Source organism: Aquarana catesbeiana, linkage group LG01 (assembly GCF_042186555.1).
Source record: "Aquarana catesbeiana isolate 2022-GZ linkage group LG01, ASM4218655v1, whole genome shotgun sequence".
Taxonomy (NCBI): domain Eukaryota; kingdom Metazoa; phylum Chordata; class Amphibia; order Anura; family Ranidae; genus Aquarana; species Aquarana catesbeiana.
In genome coordinates, this window is record NC_133324.1 from 536,201,850 (window position 1) to 536,223,486 (window position 21,637).

General features: G+C 44.1%; 1 protein-coding gene across 4 annotated transcripts in view; it reads right to left on the reverse strand.

The window, feature by feature from the left end:
* Positions 1 to 21,637, reverse strand: part of TIMM44 (translocase of inner mitochondrial membrane 44) — an 822,359-nt gene that overhangs the window by 650,984 nt on the left and 149,738 nt on the right. For 3 of the 4 annotated variants that reach the window (XM_073594823.1, XM_073594814.1, XM_073594815.1), the window contains one exon: positions 20,661 to 20,831. The exons of the other annotated variant lie outside the window; for it this stretch is intronic. In XM_073594823.1, coding sequence (XP_073450924.1) covers positions 20,661 to 20,831 — 171 coding nt within the window. The remainder of the gene's footprint in view (positions 1 to 20,660; positions 20,832 to 21,637) is intronic. 4 annotated transcript variants of the gene reach the window in all.

Here is a 21,637-nt window from a genome sequence, read left to right on the forward strand (position 1 = left end):
CTTATTTTTGAACAAGGAATTCCTGTCCATATCATCCACGGCTCTAATTATTAACTCCTAGTCAGCTGTCAAATAGCCCTTATCAACAAACCTATTTTTCAAAATCAATGCTTGCTCCAAATAGTCTCTTTTATATGTGCAGTTTCGCCGTAGGCATATGAACTGACTTTTGGGTACAGACTTTAACCATTGGGGGTGATGGCAGCTACCCTACCCAATATAGCCATTCCTGTTGGTGCTTTTAAAGTAGGTAGATATTTTAAATATACCATTCTTGATCTCAATACTTAAATCCAAGAAGTGGATCTTGCTAGTACTAATCTCAAATTCCAATGATATGCCCAAGGTGTTATCGTTGAGCTGTTGCATGAAGACAATGATGTCATGTCGCCATTCCCAAGGACGAGGGTGTCGTCTATGTATCTACCCCAGAAGACCAGTTCCGGTCTCCTGTTGGCATAGACAACATCCTCCTCCCATTTAGCCATGAATAAGTTTGCCATGCTCGGTGCGAGCTTGGAACCCATGGCAACACCTCGGTTCTGGAGGTAATGTGTCACACCGAACCAAAAGTAGTTGTATGTCATGGCAAATCTCAGTAAATCCAAAATTAAGGTCTTTTGGGAGTGGATCAGGCTGACATCTTTCTGTAAAAACATGTCGACAGGCCTGCTTTTTATCTAGAGCAGTCGGTATAGGTGGTGGAGCACAGTTGCCGTTGTTTGCGATTCAGTGACATCACTTCCGGTCAGCGATAGCCTTGAGTCAGCCTCCCGGAAGCTGTCACTGCCTTTCTCTCATTATTTAGTGCGGCTGACGTGCGCATGCACGAGTTGGAACGCAGATGCCGCGATTTGCGGCTCAACGACCTCACTTCCGGTCGTCAAGATAGCCTCTCGGAAGTGGTCATTGTTTTTTTCGTTCAGGATGTTTGGTCAGTGTGCGCATGTGCAGCCACCTATTTGTTTTTATTATCTACATGATGGCCATTCTCATTTCCGGGGTTACCCCTGAATGACGTCAGTGGTTTGTTTCAGCTCAGGATGTGTTGCCCTATCGCGCAAGCACGGGTGCCCATTCACACATACTCTGCATACAGTTCCGGGTACTTATGCTTCTGATGAGCTACGGCACCTGGCCCATTTTATTTTTGGATTACTATATACAGAGCGTGCTTGCATCATTTAGCCACGCCTCTGATTAATGATATCCCCTTTGGATGAAACATGTCAGACTGGCTGATGCAAGCACGCTGAGAACCGCAGATTTTATACTTCTCTTTTTTTACTGCATAACTAAGTGAATTACAAATAAAGTTGTTTCCTTTTGCCTTACAGGCTTCACTATTGTTTGCTGCCTTGTTTTTTCCTTTTATGTCTTGGGGATTGCTGAAATGCTGAGGTTTGATATCCTATGACTCCTGCCCGGACTTGGGAAACTATATGAATAGTGATTATCTCCCATTGGATGACTGATCCTATAGAGGCTTTGTTTCACTTGGAGTGCGACACCCACATTGCCTGTGATTAGTGATTTGATGCTCATGTTAAATCATTGTCTGGTAAGCAGATTTCACACACTTGGGTGTTTATCGCTGTTTTTCCTCACACACTGGAAGCGGTGAAGGGCTCTTCATATTTTCTTCATCTTCAATGAATGAACTCTTTCTGGTTGAATAAGCGCTGCATTTTGGACTATATTTTATCTTGTTTGATGATCAACGAACTGTGCCGGCTGCCATTTCACATTTTATAGGTTTTATTCACTTTAGCGCTGATACCCACCTACTCGTTATCCTTTTTTTTGCCTCTCTCATCATCCAACTCCTCCTCCCATTAAATGAAAGGGGAGAAGAGAAGAAAAAATGCCTTAATTTGACCATTTGGTTCACAATGGCGGGTATTTCCAAGAACAGCTGCTGAAACCCTATGGCAACTTTCTACCATCTTCTAGCTAAAAATATATGAGAAGGGAAAATGGTTCAGACTCACCTAAAAACCCCCGACTCTCCGGGCAAATGGCATCAGGGGCTACATCTAGAATTTCCCTAAACTGACAGAGGCAGGAGAAGTCCTCCCCCATTGTACACTCACCTCTGCATCAGATTAGAAGCAACCTATGGCCTGCTGATAAACAATGGGGCCCTTTGCTTAAAAAAAAAAAAAAAAGTAGACCCAATCAGCTGAGAGGACTCTGCGGCACATAAAAGCAACAGTGCGCTGGTTGCCCAGAGAGACCATCTACCTGCCAGTGTCCTCACACATCCTGAACCTTTAAGGGAAGGAGAACCTGTCCAATTTGTTTCTGTGATGCTGCTCCAGCACTGCTACTATCTATACCAGGATCAGCTTTGCACAAGACAATGCGTTTTTAAATCATCAATAAATATTGCTCACTTTATTTACTACACTATGGGGGTTGCGCTTGTCCTTTCCCTTTTGTATACAAGATCAGAACTGTAAAATCACCTTGTTTCCTCTTAGTTCTGTACCCAATTGTCAGTCATCTTACCGATGTCGGGATCATGGCCGTCAAGTTCTGCCTCTCTGATAATATGCAGCACATGCACGTTTGCACCCCCTCAAGATGCTACTGGTCGCACATGCATGAAATGGCGGGAGGCAGGGACAAAAAATATGCCCTGTTAGTATATGAGGCCCGTAAAAAAAACAGTACAATAAAAAGAGCTTTCGGGTGGTGTAAAGAAATACAATAAAAGGGTATCCACAAAAACAAATTGTAGTCAGACAGAATGTGCAGTCTTAACCAGAACTTACAGTTCCTTTGTACACCACTGCCCCCTAATGGATAATAAAAAGGAGGAACACTGTAGCTTAACCACTTCAATACTGACTCAGAACCCCCAAATATTATATATAAATAAAACTATAATATATATACTTTTTTTTTTGTTAAGCAGAGACCCTAGCGAATAAAATGGTGATAGCTGCAATTTATGTCACATGGTATTTGTGCAGCAATTTTTAACATTGCTATTTTTTTGGGAAAAAAAAATAAAACACTTTCATGAATAAAAAAAAAAAATGTACCCCAATTTTTGTTTAATGTCAAAGATGTTACGCTGAGTAAATAAATACCCAACATGTCCACAGTCGTGGAATGGCACCAAACTTCAGTACTTAAAAATCTCCATGGGCTATGCTTTAAACGTTTTTACAGGTTACCAGTTTAGAGTTACAGAGGAGGTCTTGTGCTAGAATTATTGCTCACTCGCTAACATTTGTGGCGATACCTCACGTGTGGTTCAAGCACTGTTCAAATGCGTGTGCGACTTACATATGCGTTTGCTTCCACGTGGGAGCACAGGAGTGCTTTAAAACTTTTTTTTTTTATCATTTTTAGTCCTACTACAAGAAAATGTAAAACTTCCCTTATAATAGGAATAAGGCATGACAGGTCCTCTTTATGGAGACATCTGGGGTCAATGAGACCCCAGACATCTCCTCTACCCTGGAAAGCATGAGTTTTTTTTTTTTTTTTTAAAGGGTAGTCTGCCAGTGCCAGAACTTCGCTTCTGGCCTTCCAGGGTCATAGACATAACCAGCCCTATGGTAATCCGGCTCTGCCGCTGGATCTGTTCTCCAGGTCCACAATCACAGGGGAAAGTCCAGAGTGGCACTGGAGGGAGGCGGGGGCATACATCCCCTCCCACGGCGTGTACAAGCAATCCAGCAGCTGAATAGCAGCTAGAGTGGCATTTACATGTGAGGGAATCGCTGGTTGCAAATATTGATATCTGAATGATGCCTGTAGCTGCAGGCATGATTCAGACATCACCAATTTAACTCAAGGACATCCTAATAGGAAGGGGGGGGGGGGTTGGGTGGGAAACTCACACTTTTACCACAGGATCTGTCCATTACAAAATAAAAATCAAATCTTCACCCATCGGGGACAGGCAAAGTCTAAGCAGACCTTCAGGGAATTGATCCCCCTTTCTTAGGGTCCACGTCCCTGGACCCGTGTAGCACCCTACCATAAACACCTTGTCAGTTATTACTGCGCAGGGTTCTGTGTATGTATTTAGTAATTGGTTTTAAAAATACCTTGAACTTATTTTTAAGGTTAGCAAACAGGCAAAAAAGCAAAAGAAATGTATGCGAGTAGCGCATATTGTAAAATGAATACTACTCAACATATCAGCACTAATCTATTTTTCTACAGGAAAGTACAGGGAATCCAAATATGTGCAGGTTTTGGAACATGCATCAGTGTCATATGGTATAGCCATACACATAGATGTGTAGACATTGGGCACTTTCCAGCATACTAGCTGTAGCCCACTGACCTGCTTAAGAATGACAAGACTGTTGTAAATGGGTAAAACGAAAAGACTAGCTGAACTTAATACATTTGTAAGCTCAAGAGCCTCCACACTTGCAAAACCGTATAAATAAATAAATACATAATAATATATACAGCGGGTAAAATAAGTATTGAACATGTCATTTTTCCAGGTAAATATATTTCTAAAAGGTGCTATTGACATGAAATTCTCACCACATGTTGGTAACAATTCATACATACAAAGAAACCAAAACAAATAAGTTCAGAAAATAGGATTTTTAAAACAGCTTACTTGTAAAATCCTTTTCTTTGAAGTACATCACGAGACACAGAGCCATAGTAGTTACTATGTGGGTTATAGGCCACCTTCAGGTGATGGACACTGGCACGCCCTAAGATAAAAAGTGTACTTCCTATATAACCCCTCCCACTACTAGGAATATCTCAGTTTTGTAGCAAAGCAATACACGTGTATACCAAAGGAGGAAGGGACCTCTGTGCCGTGATGTACTTCAAAGAAAAGGATTTTACAGGTAAGCTGTTTTAAAAATCCTATTTTCTTATCGTACATCACGGGACACAGAGCCATAGTAGTTACTATGTGGGATGTCCCATAGCAATGCCAACTGAAGGGAGGGAGAGACAACAAAAAGTAGGTCAATAAGAGACTAGAGGACTAATACTGCAGCCTGCAGTACCCTGCGCCCAAAGGTGATATCCTCATGACCTTTTACATCTATTTGATAGAATCTGGTAAATGTATAGACTGAAGACCAAGTTGCGGTTTTACAGATTTGAGCCATGGAGGCTTGGTGATGCACTGCCCAGGAAGCACTAACAGCCCCAGAGGAGTGTGTTGATTTGAGAGGGTGGAATCCACCTCTTTAACCATGAGCCTGAACGATTACTTGTCGAATCTATTTAGAATAGTAGATTTCCATGCTGCCGGTCCTCCTTTAGGACTTTCAGGCAACACGAATAAAAACATCCGTTTTTTGAATCTGAGCAATAGCTTTTAAGCGGACATTGGCTGCTCTCACCAAATCAAAAAAAATGTAGTGATTTTTCTTCCAAAGAACAGGGTTCTGGAAAAAAGACGGTAGAACAATATCCTGGTTTGGATAAAAACTTGATACTACCTATAGTAAAAAGTTAGGATGAGGAAGCAATACTACCTCATCTTTGTGAACAAAAATATGGCTCTTTACAAGAAAGAGCAGCCAATACTGATACCCTTCTTACAGCAGATATGGTTACCAGAAAAAATTGTTTCCTTGTCAAAAAAGGACCAAGGGAATATGTCGTATCGGCCCAAAAAAAGTCTGTTTTGTAATGCCGACAAAACTAAATTCAAGTCCCAAGGGTCCTGGGGTTACTTAACCGGAGATTAAGCCAAGTTACTCCTGAATAAAGTTACGGACCAAATAATGCGAAGCAAGTGGTCGCTGAAATAATACCAATAAGGCCGAGACCTGTCCTTAGAAAGCACTCAAGGCCAGCTTTATTTCTCACCCCATCTGCAGAAAGAAATCAAGGACTCTACCTGGACTTATTTCCTGGGGTGCAGCTCCTGGTCACACACTAGGGGACATGCGTTTCCCAGACTCCATTATATAGAACCATGGAGGCTGGCTCTGCATAAACCAAGGTAGAAAAATACCGAACCCGACAGCCCATGCTTCTTTAGAGCGTGGGCCTCAATAGCCAAACCGTTAAATTTATCGTTTGTGAGGTAGGATGGAACTACGGACCTTGCGAGAGAAGGTCTGGCCGTGAAGGTAGGGTCCATGGGTTCCCTACTGCCATCTCTACAATCTCTGCATACCAATATTTCCTGGACCCCGCTGGGGGTCACAAGAATCAATGACTTCCCCTTCCTGCTTGACCTGTGAAGAAGTTGTGGATGCAGGCAGAACAGGAGGGAATGCACAAATCAGTGAGAACCGATTCCACGGGAATAGCAAGGCATCCGTTCTGCATGCTAACGGATCCTTTGTTCTTGACACAAAGTTGTCAGTCTTTTTTGTTGATCCTGGACACAACCAGATCTATGTCTGGGATCCCTCATCCTTGACATATTGACAGGAAGATATCAGGGTGAAGGAACCATTCTCCCGGGAAAAAACTGTTGGCGACTCAAGTAGTCCACCTGCCAATTTTCTATTTCTAGACTGAAAAACTGCCGATAGGCAAAGTACATTGTTTTCTTCCCAAGATAGGATAAGATTCACCTTGTTCTGGGCAGCACAACTTCTTGTGCCCCCTTTGTGATTAATATAGGCCATTTCTGTGGCATAAACGGATTGACTTCTAGCAGGACAATACCTTAAACTGAACGTTCAGGCCCTCAGAACCAAGTGTTCTGCCTGAATTTTTTAAAATGTTAATGGGCAAGGCCATTTCTCCTGGACAGCTGCCTCTTTCAGGACTGTCCCCCAACCTGAACAAAAAAAGGTTGGCATATGTTGATACTATTTCCCAGGTAACTGAAAGAAGGATTTTCCCCTTCACAGATTTTTGGATGTTAACCATAAACTGAGGTTCCGGCGCACTAAGCCTAAAGCGGTGATGGTGAACCTTGGCACCATTTGTTTTGTAACTACATTTCCCATGATGCTCATGCACTCTCCAGTGTAGTTGAGCATCATGGGAAATGTAGTTCCAAAACATCTGGGGTGCCAAGGTCGCCATCACTAGCCTAAAGCAAATGGTATTGCCAGGTGGTTTTTCATCCGAGTACTAACCAGGCCCGACCCTGCTTAGCCTCCAAGATCGGATGAGATCGAGGGCCATCAGGCTAATGTGGCCGAAGGCTTAGGAGTCAGACACATTGGGAATATAGAGCTTGAATTCTCAGTTTCAAGCCAATAGGATCCTGCTTTGCAGCAGTCTAGAATGAGATTGACATAAAGAACGGCCTCGAATGAAGCTACCATCTTTCCCGACAACCTCACGCAAAATTGAATAGGAGAAAAAAAATCTTGCTCCAAATACCTAGATCAGTCCTTTATGGCGCTGATCTTAGCCTGGGGTACGAATATCCTCTTCTGGGTGTACCTATGATCAGACCCAAGTATTTTCTTAATGTTTTAAAGATGATTCCTCATAGGTTGAGAATCCAACCTAGATATTCCAGGTAGTCGAATGTAGTGACCACACTTGTGGTCTAAGCGGTCTACCGAGTCATCTAACAAGAAACAGATCGACTAGGTAAACCATAATAGTTATACCTTGGGCCCTCAATCTGGCTAGAAAAGGAGCCAGAACCTTGCACTCGAGGTGTAGCAGCTAGATCAGAATGCAGAGCTACACACTGAAAAAGAAGATTTTCTACTTTGAAAGAAAATATTACTAATGAGCAAGGAAATAGGCATATGGAGATATGCATCTTCATGCGAAAAGGGGGAGATTATATTCAGCAATTGAATTTTAGATTTTTTAAGATCTAGAATGTCCGTTTGGATTTAACCAAATCCCAATCTCTGCTCTTACATGGGGCCACCATGAACACTTTTGCCAAAAGATGGACCAATTCTATAGAGAAAATTTTCTTTTTTCTCTGTATCCTTAGGAACATTTGCTCTGAGAAAACAAGGAGATGGAAACTCTTGGAACTCGTTTGTACATTGGAGCCATTGAGGAAGTCCCTCGTTCGTCTTGACATTTCTTCTGCCAGATCCCTGAGAACTGTAGAATTCTCCATATTGAGCAAGCGGGGGCACCTCCTCATAAGGAGGCTACAGTATCTTGTAGGCTTCCATCCTCAAGACCTCTTTTGTCCCTGGGGTTAACCCTGAGGATTACCCTTTGAACCTGGCGGCGGAGGCCGTCGTGACTGCCTGGAGGCTGATGCCCCTGGCACAGAAGGAGCTTTGAAACAAAAACCACATTTACTCTTTCTCTTAAAAGGCAAAAGGGGTATCTTTCTTTTGCTAGAAATTCTTTGGATACATCCAAAATATCCCCAGATAGATAGTTGTCTTACCGCAAAAGGGAAGACTAGCCAGGAGCTTCTTAAATGGCGAAGGCGTAATCTGTCAAAGCAACTACTGCAAACATAAAGCTGCCTCCTGGACCTGCTGAGCAGGATAACCTTAAACACCTGTTAAAACTGGTTTCTCAACGATTAACCAATTACTGTCAGCGCAGGCTGAGACACTCAACCTGCCAGAGAAAAAAGGTTTTTTTTTTGTTTTGTTTTGTTTTTTTTAATAGGAATTCCAACCTTTTATCCATTGGATCCCTAAGTATTTTAGTAATGTCTGCCAGACAAGTCAAACTTACTCACAAAGGATATATTTGCATCAATTGCTGGTATACCCTGCTTAGTGAATTTTCTCTACCATAGGATAAAGACTGAAAACTTTTTAGAATGGAAAATAATGCTCATCTGGGTGATCCTCCAGTTACAAAAAAAAAATTCCCAACAAGAATGGACAGGAAAAAGCATGCACAGCTAGAGGAGGCTTTAGCGAACCCAAACACTCAGTTAAGGGCACATAAATGTGGAGCGGATCATTCAGCAAGAAATTGTGCCATCAATCTTACAGCTTGTGAAAGCTGACTCTCCCGCAACTGACACCTCAGAAGAGGTGGAGTCTGCCTCATCATGGTCCCCTGAGGGAATCGTCTTCTCCTGCTCCTAGTTCCTGAATCTGAGGGTCTTAGGAAAATGGAAGAGAACCTGTCGCATCTTGACCATACTGGCATGCGATTAACCACTCAGGGATGCAATTAAAGTCGCTAAACTTCTTTTAAAAACCTACCATGGCTGAGGAAAAAAAAAAAAAAAAGAGTAAAATGAACAGGGGCTGCAGTGTTGAACAGTTGCAAGTATTTAATGGCCCCTATGCTCACTCTGACCAGGCACCCCCTCAGGGGAGGATGCCATTTGAAGAGTAGGATTTCCAGAGCTTGAGGGAGACCGTTTTAGCTCCTTTTTTGGGGGTGATTCAACCCCCCCTTCTGAAAATAGCCCGATGCACAAAGCAGAAGTTCTACCAGAAGAAAATCGCATCCATTGCTTGAGCAATAGTCAGCCACTGCCGCTGCCATTAATGCTCAGCCTGATGCTATAGTACTTGTGTCAAAAAGAATGTTTGTCACCAACCTCTTTCACGCCCCTCTATGCTCGTGTCCCTCCGCAGCTTGCAGCAATAACACTAGTGCTTTTAAAAACACTCTTTCCTGCGCTGGGCTTTGGAGGACGCCAACGCCGCGCTAAGTCCCGCCCCCCTCCGTCGCCTATGCCCCCATCCTCTCTTTCAAACAAAGAGTTTTCCCCTGCGAGCGCAGGCCTCTGATCCTATGGGATCTTACAGAGGGGAGAAAATGACATGGAGAGCCTGGAAGCCGCCGGGTAGTGCGGGCGTGCCGTTTTTTTTTTTTTCAGTGCTTCTTCCTCTTGAAGAGGGGTAGCAAATAGCACAGGTGGGGGCATCTGGTGGGGAGGAAACTCCCCCAAAACTTATCGGGGGTCTGCTGCTGCTGGAGGAAATGGAAGCTGCTGCTCCGGACACATCGTGAGCTCTCTGGAGGAAGCGTGAGAAGGTATGTGCTCTATACAGCCCCCAGTGGTGACAGACATAACATTTACTAACTTAAAGGAGACATTCATATGAAAATTCAAAAATTATTTAGAAAAACTCCACTTACCTTTCCCGCAGCAGGGTTTTCTGTGGTTAAACCAACAGACCCAATCTTCACCCTTCACTGTGGGTTCCATTAAACCTTCAGGAGCCGGGGATCCTTGAGTAAACCTGTAATAGCACCACCGCCAGTAAAACTTTATGGCCTTACTACCAAAAGTAATGGATCCCGGGGTCCAGCTCTCTAAAAAGAGAAGCGTTACAGGCAAAACCTTGTTTCTTCGGATACGAGGCCCGGGTACCATTCAATTCGGCCTAAAAGACACTTTGAATGGATCCGGCTCCATGCCTAGCCCCAGCAAGGATTGCTCCAGAGGAGCTCAGTACAGCACATCTTCACTCGTAACCAACACCTTAGACACTGGCGAAAAAACTGAGACACTCCCAGTAGTGGGAGGGGTTATATAGGGAGTGCACTTTTATCTTAGGACGTGCCAGTGTCCAGCACCTGAAGGTGGCCTATAACCCACATAGTAACTACTATGGCTCTGTGTCCCGTGATGTATGATAAGAAATGAATTTATGGGTAATAAAATGGAATGACACAGAGGAAAAGTATTTAACACACTAAATGAAATTTAATACTTGGTACAAAATCCTTTGTTGGTAATCACAGCTTCAAGACGCTGCCTGTATGGAAAAACTAGTCACGTCCATTGCTCAGGTGTGATTTTGGACCATTCTTCCACACAGTCTTCAAATCTTGAAGGTTCCGTGGGCCTTTTCTATGAACTCTGATCTTTAGTTCTTTCCACTGATTTACTATTGGCTTTAAGGTCATGTAATTTGGCTGGGCCATTCTAGCGGCTTTATTTTCTTTGAATTGAGAGTTTCCTTGGCTTTGTGTTTGGGATTGTCTTGCTGAAATGTTCACCCTTGTTTCATCTTCATCATCCTGGTAGATGACAGCAGATTTTTATTACAAATGTCTTATTTTTCCTTCCTTCAAATCATATGAAGTTTGCCAGTATTGTACGCTGAAAAACAGCCCCACACCATGATGTTCCCACTTCACCGTTGGTATGGTGTTTTTTGGGGTGATGTGCAGTGTCATTTGACCTCCAAACATGGTGTGTATTATGGCATCCAGAGAATTCAATTTTGGTCTCATCTGATTGGACTATATTCTCCTAGTATTTCACAGCTTGTCTAAATGTTGTGCAACAAATTTTAAACGAGCTTCAACATGCTTTTTTTTCAGCAATGGAGTCTTGCGTGGTGACAGGGGCATAGATAGGGGGGATCAGGGGTATTCAAACCCACCCAGGGCTAAAATGAAATACATGGTGTCCCTGCTCAGTACAGTGGGAGCCAGCTGTGTGTGTAGTCCTGCCCACCGCACACCATGTATTCCCGTTGACTTGCAGTGCCACTCCCACCTTGGGCGAGGGGCTTTGCCTGGGCCCTGGAGCGCAGAGTGCTTCTAAAGTGCTGTGTAGCCGCCCCACCACATGGATGAACTGCTACTGTCCTGTCCAGGTATGTCCCTCTTTCTCTTCTGGCCTAGTCTCAGATAGTGTCCTCAGACTTACCACTGCTCAGACTGCTGTGCTGCTGCTGGCATTCTGCTGTTCATACTAGGTAATCGTGAGTCAGTGAGAGACTGATTCTGTGTGGCAACTGGCAAAGTATGTGATTGAGGCTGGCTGGGTTAAATTTTGCATTGCCTGTGTTACTGACAGTTGACCGAGGCTAAGCGGAGTTTTCTATTGCTGGTGTTACTGACAGTCCAGCTTGGCACTGGCAGGCTTGTTGTGGTGCTCACAGGCTTACTGATACAGCAGTTGACATCACAACATGTCTGCCAATGCCAGAGCCAGGCTGGACTTTCTGCTGCTCTCAGTGGCATGCCTTGGCCCCGTTTTACCCCTGGTTCATACATATGTGGTACAGAAAACGCTACGATTCCTGTGCGTTTCCCGCACCGCATTGCAATCCCACCGTTTTTGATCTGCTGCAGGTGTCAATTCAAAGTTAGCAACTCCCCAAAAGGAGGTCACAAACGCAGTGTCTGAACTAATTTGCATGGTTGGATTTTAAAAAAAAGGTGCCTGCAATTCATTGGTGCGATTCAGCCAGTTCACATGGTCGTTTTGAAAATGCGATCTGGTGCGGGCAAACACAGTGTTTAGCAACCTTTGTTTGGAGTGTCGTTAAGATAGCACTGACACCCACTGCAGATTGTAGGGGTGGTTCAATTTGAATGAGGTGCATGAAACATGCGCATCTCCTAAGCAGTAGTGTGTTTTTTCTCTGCCAGTGCAAGAAGGTGTGCAATTACACACCTTCTCGCACCCGCTTAGATGTGAACCTATCCTAAAGAAAAGTCAGTGTATTCAAGGCTGGTAATTGTTCAATTGCTTTTTTTTTATTATTATTTATTTATTTTTTTAAATTCTTTGATTAATTGAAAATTAAGCACATGTGAACACAGTGAGCGTGCTGCCCTCCACGAGATGGTGCCTTTTGTACCTGCCCTTTTGTACCTACCCAGTAAGATTGGCTATTACAGTGCACCATCCTGTGGTAGGCAGTGCATTTCCCCCCCTTTTTTTTATCTGTAAAACTTAAAAAAAACAGCCAACCTTACTGAGGAGGTACAAAGGGCACCATCTCCTTGTAGGTAGGCAGCACAATCATTTTGCACCTATTCAGTTTGGACACTAGTACTGGACAATAGCAAACAGCGTTCATAAAAACTGGAAGGAGGAAAAAAATAAACTGGAAGATGGAAGAAAATTTGAAGAAGGAAAAAACTGAAATCAGGTCAGATTTCCTAAAGGACCTGATAAAATTGGATTTTACACTTACCGTAAAATCCATTTCTCTGAGTTCATTGACAGACACAGCGCTCCATTATTCAGAACCATAGGGTTATATCGCTCCCTACAGGAGTAAGACACTAGGCAGAAAAAAGACTTGGCTACGCCTATCAGCAGTCCTAGGTGATATACACCCCCCCTCTGCTATAGGCCTTCAGTTTAGTAACAGTGTCAGAAGCATCAAAACTCCTTAGAGGGGTGGGTGCTGTGTCTATGAACTCAGAGAAATGGATTTTACGGCAAGTCAAAAATCCAATTATCTCTTTCGTTCCTTGAGACAAAGCACTCCATTATTCAGAACCATAGGGACATCCCAAAGCAGTGACAACGAAAAATCCTAAGGCTAAACACAAAAGCCAACCAGTTAACAGGAGCTCAACACAGAAACAAACTGGAGCCCAACCTGAACAAATACCCCTTCAAGAGGGAATAAACCCTCTAAATAGCAGCCTGAAACACCTTGCAGCCAAAAGAAGCATCCTCAGATGCCAGCCCATCCAAGTTGCAGAATTTTGTAAAAGTGTACACCGACGACCAAGTGGCCGCCTTGCAAACCAGTGCAGCTGATGCCTGATGATGGAAGGCCCAAGAAGCAATAAGCACCCAAGTAGAATGCTCTGTAACAAGGAAAGGAGGAACCCAACCCCTGACAGAATAGACCAGAGTCATTGTCTGTCTGATCCATTTAGAAAGGTCGCAGAAGAAGCAGACAGCCCCTTTTTTGGCCCATCCGTGATCACAAACAGCGAGTCTGATTCTCCGAAAAGGCGCTGTGACTGCCAAATACATCTGAATCGCCCGAACACATCTAGGGCATGCAAATCCTTTAGACAATTTTGACCTGGGAAACAGGGAAGGCAATACAACATACTTAATCAAAAGGAATCAGAGGAGGGAACAATGTACAAGGGCGAAGAACCACTTGATCTTTGTGGATCACTAGGTAAGTAGTATGACATGGTAAAAGTCTACATTTCCGACAATCTGCAAGCAGAGGCGATAGCAACCAAAAAAGCCACCTTCTGGGACAGAGCAAGCAGAGGAACAGCCTGCATATTTCCAAAAGGAGGCTCCTGTAGAACCGAACGCACCAAGTGTAGATCCCACGGTGGTAAAAGCGACCACAAGGGTGGAGGCAGATGTCAAACACCTTGATTAAGAGTACGCACCAGGGAGTGCGAGACCAGGGGATGCCAAAGAAAACCGCCAGGGACGACACCTGGCCCTTGATGGTACTCAAGGCCAAGTTCTGCTCAACCCCCCTTTGAAGGAAGGTCGAAATCTGAGCCATCGAGAAAGAAAATAAATGGCAAGCGCTTAAGACCAGGATATGTATGCTATTCATGTCCAGTGGTAAATCTTCCCAGAGGAAGGCTTCCTAGCCTCCAGCAGCATTGTAACTTCAGCACCTGGCTCATAACAGCCAGGCCTTCAAAACCAGCGACTGAAGCAGGATGGAAGATCAGTCCTAGGGACAGTAGAACTTCCCTGAGAGGCAGTCGCCAAAGAACGTCAGCGACCAAGCGCACCAGGTCGGCGTACCAAGACCATTCGGGCCCACTAGAATGACCGGAATTCCCTTCGGCCTCGATCCTGCACAAAAACTGCGGCAGAATTTTGAGAGGAGGAGAGGGGTCACCAGAGCGTCTGCAGTGTCCACCAGAGGAGCCCGTGACCTTGCCAGAAACCTCAGTACCGTTCTGTTAAGCCGGGACGCCAACAGGTCTACCTCGGGAGTGCCCCATTGGAGACATATCCTGGTGAAGGGACCACCCCCGTGGACCAACACTAGCCGACTGAGGCAACCATCTGCCATTTTTGCTATTTTTCCACTCCTAGAATGCCTACGGCGGAGAGGGCCGGAACAAGGCGTTCTGCCCACCGAAGGATGCTGGCTACTGTCAGGGCTGCCAATACACTCTTTTTTCCGCCCTGGTGATTGACAGACCACCGCCGTGGTTTTGTTCGACTGGATACGTACCAGGAGCCCCCGAAGTCGACCTCCATGATCCACACATAGTCTGATCGCTCGAAGTCCAAGGATATCGATCGGTAGTCCGGATTCCTCCAGCATCCAATGACCCTGAGCAGAACCCAGTCCCAGGACACCTCCCCACCCGGACAGACTGGCATTGGTGGTGACCACTGTCCAATACAAGGGGAGAAAGGATGTGCCCTGCCGAAATCCCGGAGAGCGAAGCCACCAGACCAGGGACCCCCGATTTTCTGGCTCAGCTGAATCTGATAGTCCAGAGACCTCTGGCTCTTTACGCCAGGAACTCACTTGAAAGGTGCTTGTATGGAACTGCACAAATGGAACCGCTTCAAAGATAGATACCATCAGGCCCAACACCCACATGCAGGACCGCAGGGAGGCCCACCTGCAAGACAACAGTAGTTGAAACGCAGCATTCAACTTCTGGCGTTTGTCCAGAGGAAGAAACACTCTGGCCAGAGATGAAACCAGAGTCAGGCCCAGATAATCCAATTTTCTGGAAGGAGCCGGAGCAGACTTCAGGTAGTATAGAAGCCAACTGAAAACTGAGGTCTGTATAGCGAGCTACAGCACCCCTCAGGGCAGCCAAGGACTATGCTTGCAGAAGATCGTCCAAGCAGCCCAGGACCGCAATCCCCCGCTGAGGTAACCACGCCAGAACTGGGGCAAACACCTTTCTGAGTACGTGAGGGGTGGAGGCGAGACCAAAAGTCAACACCGTGAGATGAAAATGTTTTTTTCCCACATTAAAATAGAGGAAGTGTTGGTGTCGGGCACATTTTGGAGTGCGTAAATAAGCATTCGTGATGTCGACAGAAGCCCGAAAGTCCCCATGATGAAGGGAGGCCACCACCGTGCGGATGCACTCCATTCTGACCTTCTGTACCCACTGGAACCAGGACAAGCATACCCTGAAGCAACAGGGCTTGCACAGCGCCAAGGAGAACTGCCAACAGTCCGGTGACAGATGCCAATTGGAAGGAAGAAACCCTTTTCGGTGTTCAAGGCAGGAACACTAGGACATAGACAAGGGCACGCCTTCATGCTGAAGGGGCCTTGTCCGTGGGTCTAGGGAGCCATGCTCGGCTCGCCAGACTAGGTCCATTGTGTGCTAAGAAGGACCTCATCCGCTACAAGGCTCTCCCCCCCCCCCCCATTTCAGACTGTGGAAGACATTTACACTTCCCTCCTGTGAGACTCTTAATGTCATCCAGGGTAGCCCCAGACAGACAACTGCCTTGAAATGGCAACCCAGTCAGAGCTTTTTTAGAAGCACAGTCCACAGACCAACACTTAAGCCCCAATACATGTCTAAGCACCACTGCAGAAAACAGAGAGCTCAGCAACCAAGGGAACTGCGTCCAAGAGGCATCGCTTACAAACTGCAGCCCCCAGACCAACTGGTCCGCCAACTCAGCGAAAGCAGAGGGAATCTGCTCCCCCTCCAGGTATGTCAGCCAGATCCTTAAAAGTCGGAGGCTCCTCTACCAGAATCATGGACGCCTTACCCAACCTAGGAGGCAGGGGGATCCACTACTGGTGGAGCAGTCCACTCTAAGGAGAGACCCCACAAAGGGGTGCCTCACAGCAAAGCGTCTTTGGAACCACAAAGGGACGCTTTGGACACTCCCAGTCTATACGAACAAATATTCCAAAATAGGAGGGAGAAGGGACCGTTTTTGCTGTGCGAGACAGTTTATGGGTACCAAGGGGACCAGCACCTCCGCCGTAGCCACATCCTCCATCTTTAAAGTTTCCCGCACAGATGTAATAAGGGAGACAACCAGCACCTTCTTGTGCACCACTGCAGTTGTGGAGGAACAACCTCACTAACTGATAGGACAGGGAGTGTCGCCACCAACCCCGGAAGGTGGGCCACATCCGCGACGGCAGACACCAATCCAGTACATCACCTAGGACTGCCCACAGGCGTAGCCAAGTCTTTTTTTCTGCCCAGTGTCCTACTCCTGTAGGGGGCGATGTAACCCTATGGTTCTGAATAATGGAGTGCTGTGTCTGTCATTGAAAAAAAGAAAAAAACATAATTAAGGATGCGATTGCTTACTAGGGGCAACACATCGTTCTTCCGTATTCCAGTCTTTATAATTTTGGCGCAATTTTATTTAAAAATAATTTATTTAGTACCTGCTGCTGAACCCCCCCCCCCGAACAAAAAATGATCTACAGCCCTGTGTGGTGAGCGTGCATACAAGCCATGGCAGTGGAGTGCATTACTTATTGTTTTCTTTGAAACAATTGTACCTGCTAATTCCAGGTCTTTCTGAAGCTCTCCACAAATGGTCCTTGGCTCTTGGACAACTCTTCTAATTCTTTTCACTCCCCTGTCAGAAATCTTGAGAGGAGCACCTGGTCATGGCCGGTTTATGGTAAAATTGTTCTTTCCACTTCCGGATTATGGCCCAAACAGTGCTCATTGAAACGTTCAGATGTTTGGTAATCCTTCTTTAACCAATGCCATCAGTAAGTTTTGCAACAATAAGGTTGCGAAGGTCTTGAGAGCCATTTGCTTTTACCAATCATGAAATGATTGTGTGACACCTTGGTAACGAGACACCTTTTTTAATTTATTTTTTAGCAGAGACCCTAGAGAATAAAATGGTGATGGTTGCAATATTTTACGTCACACGGTATTTGTGCAGCAGTCTTTCAAAATGCACTTTTTTGGGGAAAAAGACTTTCATAAATTAAATAAAAACTAAACAGTAAAGTTAGCCCAATTTTTTTGTATAATGTGAAAGATGTTACGCCGAGTAAATAGACACCCAACATGTCATGCTTTGAAATTGCGCACACTCGTGGAATGGCAACAAACTATGGTACCTAAAAATCTCCTAAGGCGAAGCTTTAAAAAAAATGTAACGGTTACCATGTTAGAGTTATAGAGTAGGTCTTTTGTTAGAATTATTGCTCTTGCTCCAACGATCGAGGCGATACCTCACGTGTGTGATTTGAACACCGTTTACATGTGTGCGCAACTTACATGCGTTTTCTCGTGGGGAGGGGGGTGTTTTAAAAACATTTTTGTTTTTTTTGTTTTTACAGTGTCACTTTAAAAAAAAAAAGTAATTCTGATCACTTTATTGCTGACAGTAATAGGTGGTGACAGGTACTCTTTATGGAGAAATTGGGGGTCTAAAAGACCCCCAATCCCTCCTTTGCACTTCAAAGTATTCAGATCGCCAAAAACAGCGATTCTGAATACTGTAATTTTTTTAAATCGGCACCACTGGCCGCCAAGTAAACTGGAAGGGATGTCGCTTCCGTGTTTTTACATAGGAGACTTGAACGAAGCCTGAAACAGCTTTGTTCCAGTCTCATCCTAACCAGCGAAAGTGCCGGATCGTGGATAGTCTCCCAGTGGGACAAGAGGCCCGGGAAGAGCGGTGGAAGGGATGTCCCCTCCCGCTTCTTTAGGATAACAGCCGAGCGGCTTTTAGCCGCATCGGTTGTTGTCCTTAAAGATCCGACCGCCTGCTCTAAAAACAAAAACAGAAAAACGGCCCGCTCTATAACCCCTTAAAGCTGAGGCTGCATATGTGTGTACGGTCAGTGCTAAGGGGGTAATCTGCACTGGCAAGGGGCAGGATTGCTTTCTAAGCACCTTCCTTTCTTCATGTGTTCAATACTTTTTCCTTGTGTCATTCCATTATATTACACAACTTAATTTCTGAACTTATTTGTTTTGGTTACTGTGTGTGTATGTATTGCGTTAGCAACGCGTGGTGAAAATTTCATGTCAATAGCACCTTTAGAAATATATTTACTTAGTAAAATAGCGACATGTTTAATAGAATTTATTTATTTATATATATATATATATATATATATATATATATATATACATATATATACACACACACACACATATATATATATATATATATATATATATATATATATATATATATATATATATATATATATATATATATATATATATATATATATATATATATATATATATATATATATATATATATACATACACTGTATTTATTGGCGTATAACACTCACTTTTTCACCATAAAAATCGGGTGCAAATAGCGTGTGCGTGTTATACGCCAATACTTCAATTTTAGCTGCCTCGGAGGGGACAGGGAGGGGGGCAGGACGAGTGCCATCAGATTACATACAGTGAGAATCTCCTGTTTACTTGGCGGCCTCTAATAGGAAGTCCCGTCTCCTGGGCCGCCATTGGACCACTGTTCTGTCTATCATAGGAGATTCTCACTGTATGTAATCTGTCGGCGCTCATCCCACCCCCTCCCTCTCCCATCTAGGCTGCAGATGGGCATCGATCAGGCTGCACTGATGGCAATGGTGAGGCTGCTGCATTGATGGCAATGGTAAGGGTGCTGCATTGATGGCAATGGTGAGGCTGCACATAGGCATTAATCAGGCTGCATTGATGGCAATGGTGAGGCTGCAGATGGGCACTGACCCTTATTTTGCTTCAAAGTTCCTTATTTAAAATTTAAGTTTTTTTCCTGAAACTTCCCTCTTAAAATGAATGTGCGTGTTATACGCCTGTGCATGTTATATGCCGATAAATACGGTATATATACATATACACACACACATACACAGACAGGCAGTCCCCGCGTGACATACATCTGACCTTCGTACGACTCATACTTACAAACGGAGGGAGACAACAGGATAGGAGAGGAAATCTATCCCTAGGAAGGGAAATTCACTCCTGTAAGAATTATCATGGGAAAAAGGTGTCTCCACTGAAGCTTGATCAAGAATCTTTGTTAACACAACAATTTTTTTTTTTTTGGGGAGGAGAGCGGGTACCTAGTTTTGACAGGTACCGAGCCGCTCTCGTCGCCTAGGCGACTCCTCCCCTCCACCTCCCTCCCTGCAATCTTCTGGGACATGTCACCGGTCCCAGAAGATTGCCCGGCCACTGGGAAGGCGCGTCTTGCGCATGCGCACCCAGCTGTGAACCTGCAAGCTGTCACAGCCGGGTGCCCACACTTGCAATGCCGCATCGCTGGACTGTGGGACTGTTTATTAAAAGTCAGCAGCTACACTTTGCTGACTTTTAATAAAAACCTAAAAACGACTGGAACACCGCTTTAAGAACAAACCTACAGAATCTATCTTGTTTGTAACTTGGGGATTGTTTGCATATGCATGCGTGTCTAACTTAGAGAAAAAAAAAAAATTATAATATATATATATATTTTATATATATATATATATATTTTTTTTTTTTTTTTTTACTGTAGACAGGTGTTTTAAAAACATTTACAGCAAATCGATTCTGCATTAAACAGATAATTTATGTCTGCACTACAGTTCTGTCAGCTGACAGTTAAATAAAAAAATTATTAAAATGTCTAGGTTTAACCTAGATTCAAGCAGACATGGACATTCCACGAAAAGCCTGGGATAAAGCTGGCCATACACTTTAAAATGTCTTATTTTCAACCTACTGACTTAACAGAAGAAATCTAACAGATTCCCCCATCAATTGTAACAGTGCAGGTTGACAAATCTCCCACTGAGGTCTGTTCTGACAGTTGGGATTGCATGCCGCCAGAATTGCCAAACCGTGCCAGCACCTGCTTGGATGCAGTTGCAGTTTGGCTAAAACATTTCCAACAGTCTAACATGACAAAATCAACTTTTGTCAATCTGGGTGTTGCCAAATAGACTGAAATTCAATGCATGTATGGTCAGCTTTAGACATTCGAGGGGGCTTCAAAGGCAATACAAAGACTTACACAGGTACTTGGTATCTGCACTTCAGCACTACTGGTACCAAACCTTTAACCTTTTTAGCCCAGGTAAGGTTCATTCTAAAAGTAGCATTTTTTAAAAAAAATAGACATTTCAAAAAGCACATAAACATACAAATTTCTTGCGAGCATGTTGCAGAGCTTCAGATTCTTCTAATTTCTTTGCTTCTTCTCGAAATTTTTTAATGTTTTCCTCCATTTCTTTGTTTTTTGAAAGCTCTTGCTTAACATTATCAAGCAGCCCAGCTAGAAATCCTCGTCTACTGTGAGAAGAATAGTACCGCCACTGCAAGGAGAAAGAAGAGCTGAATTACTTCAATAAGTTACATGCTGAGTGTAAAAAAAAAGTGTTATGTAGAAGAAATAGGGAAAGGTCGGTCAGTCATTTTTATTAATGAGAACTGATCTCTAATGCACCCAACAGGCCAAAGCAGGTGTGATTCTTGTACTCACTGTAAGGCCTTTTACTTAGAGTCCATTGAAGAAAGTAGTCCCCATTGTGTTATACTGATGCCTAGTCGACGCCTGGATAAGTCATACTACAACCAGCATGCCTCAGTTTTGTAGCAAGCAGTACCAAGAACATGAACATAAACATAGGGAGTGGGACTTGTGTTCTTCAATGGACTGCAAGAAAGATTTTACAGCAAGTACAAAAATATTTTTTCTCATACATTGAGCATCATGGGAAGTCAGAAGTCTTCACCATCTGGATGTCCAAAAGCAGTCAAACTCAAGGGTGGGCAACAGCAAACATCCCCTAACAGGCTCAAAATGAACAAGAACTTGGGACTGCCTACAGATCTAGAGAGCTGCCCGAAGGTCAATGACCAAAGCTAGCACTAGATGAGGTTGAAAACCCCACACCTAACAAGGAGAACATAACAAAACTGGGAGTAAAAAACAAAAAGCACCAAGAAGAAATGTCACATAACCAGCGAGGGATGTCTTGGCATGGGGAAAAAAAACAAAAAAAAAAAACAAACAAAAACAAAAGGCCATAAAAGCATGAAAAGCTGGTGAACCTGATCTAACAAGAAAGGTGGAATTAAAAAGCAAATTCCCTTCAGAGAAAGACTCACAACCTGAACC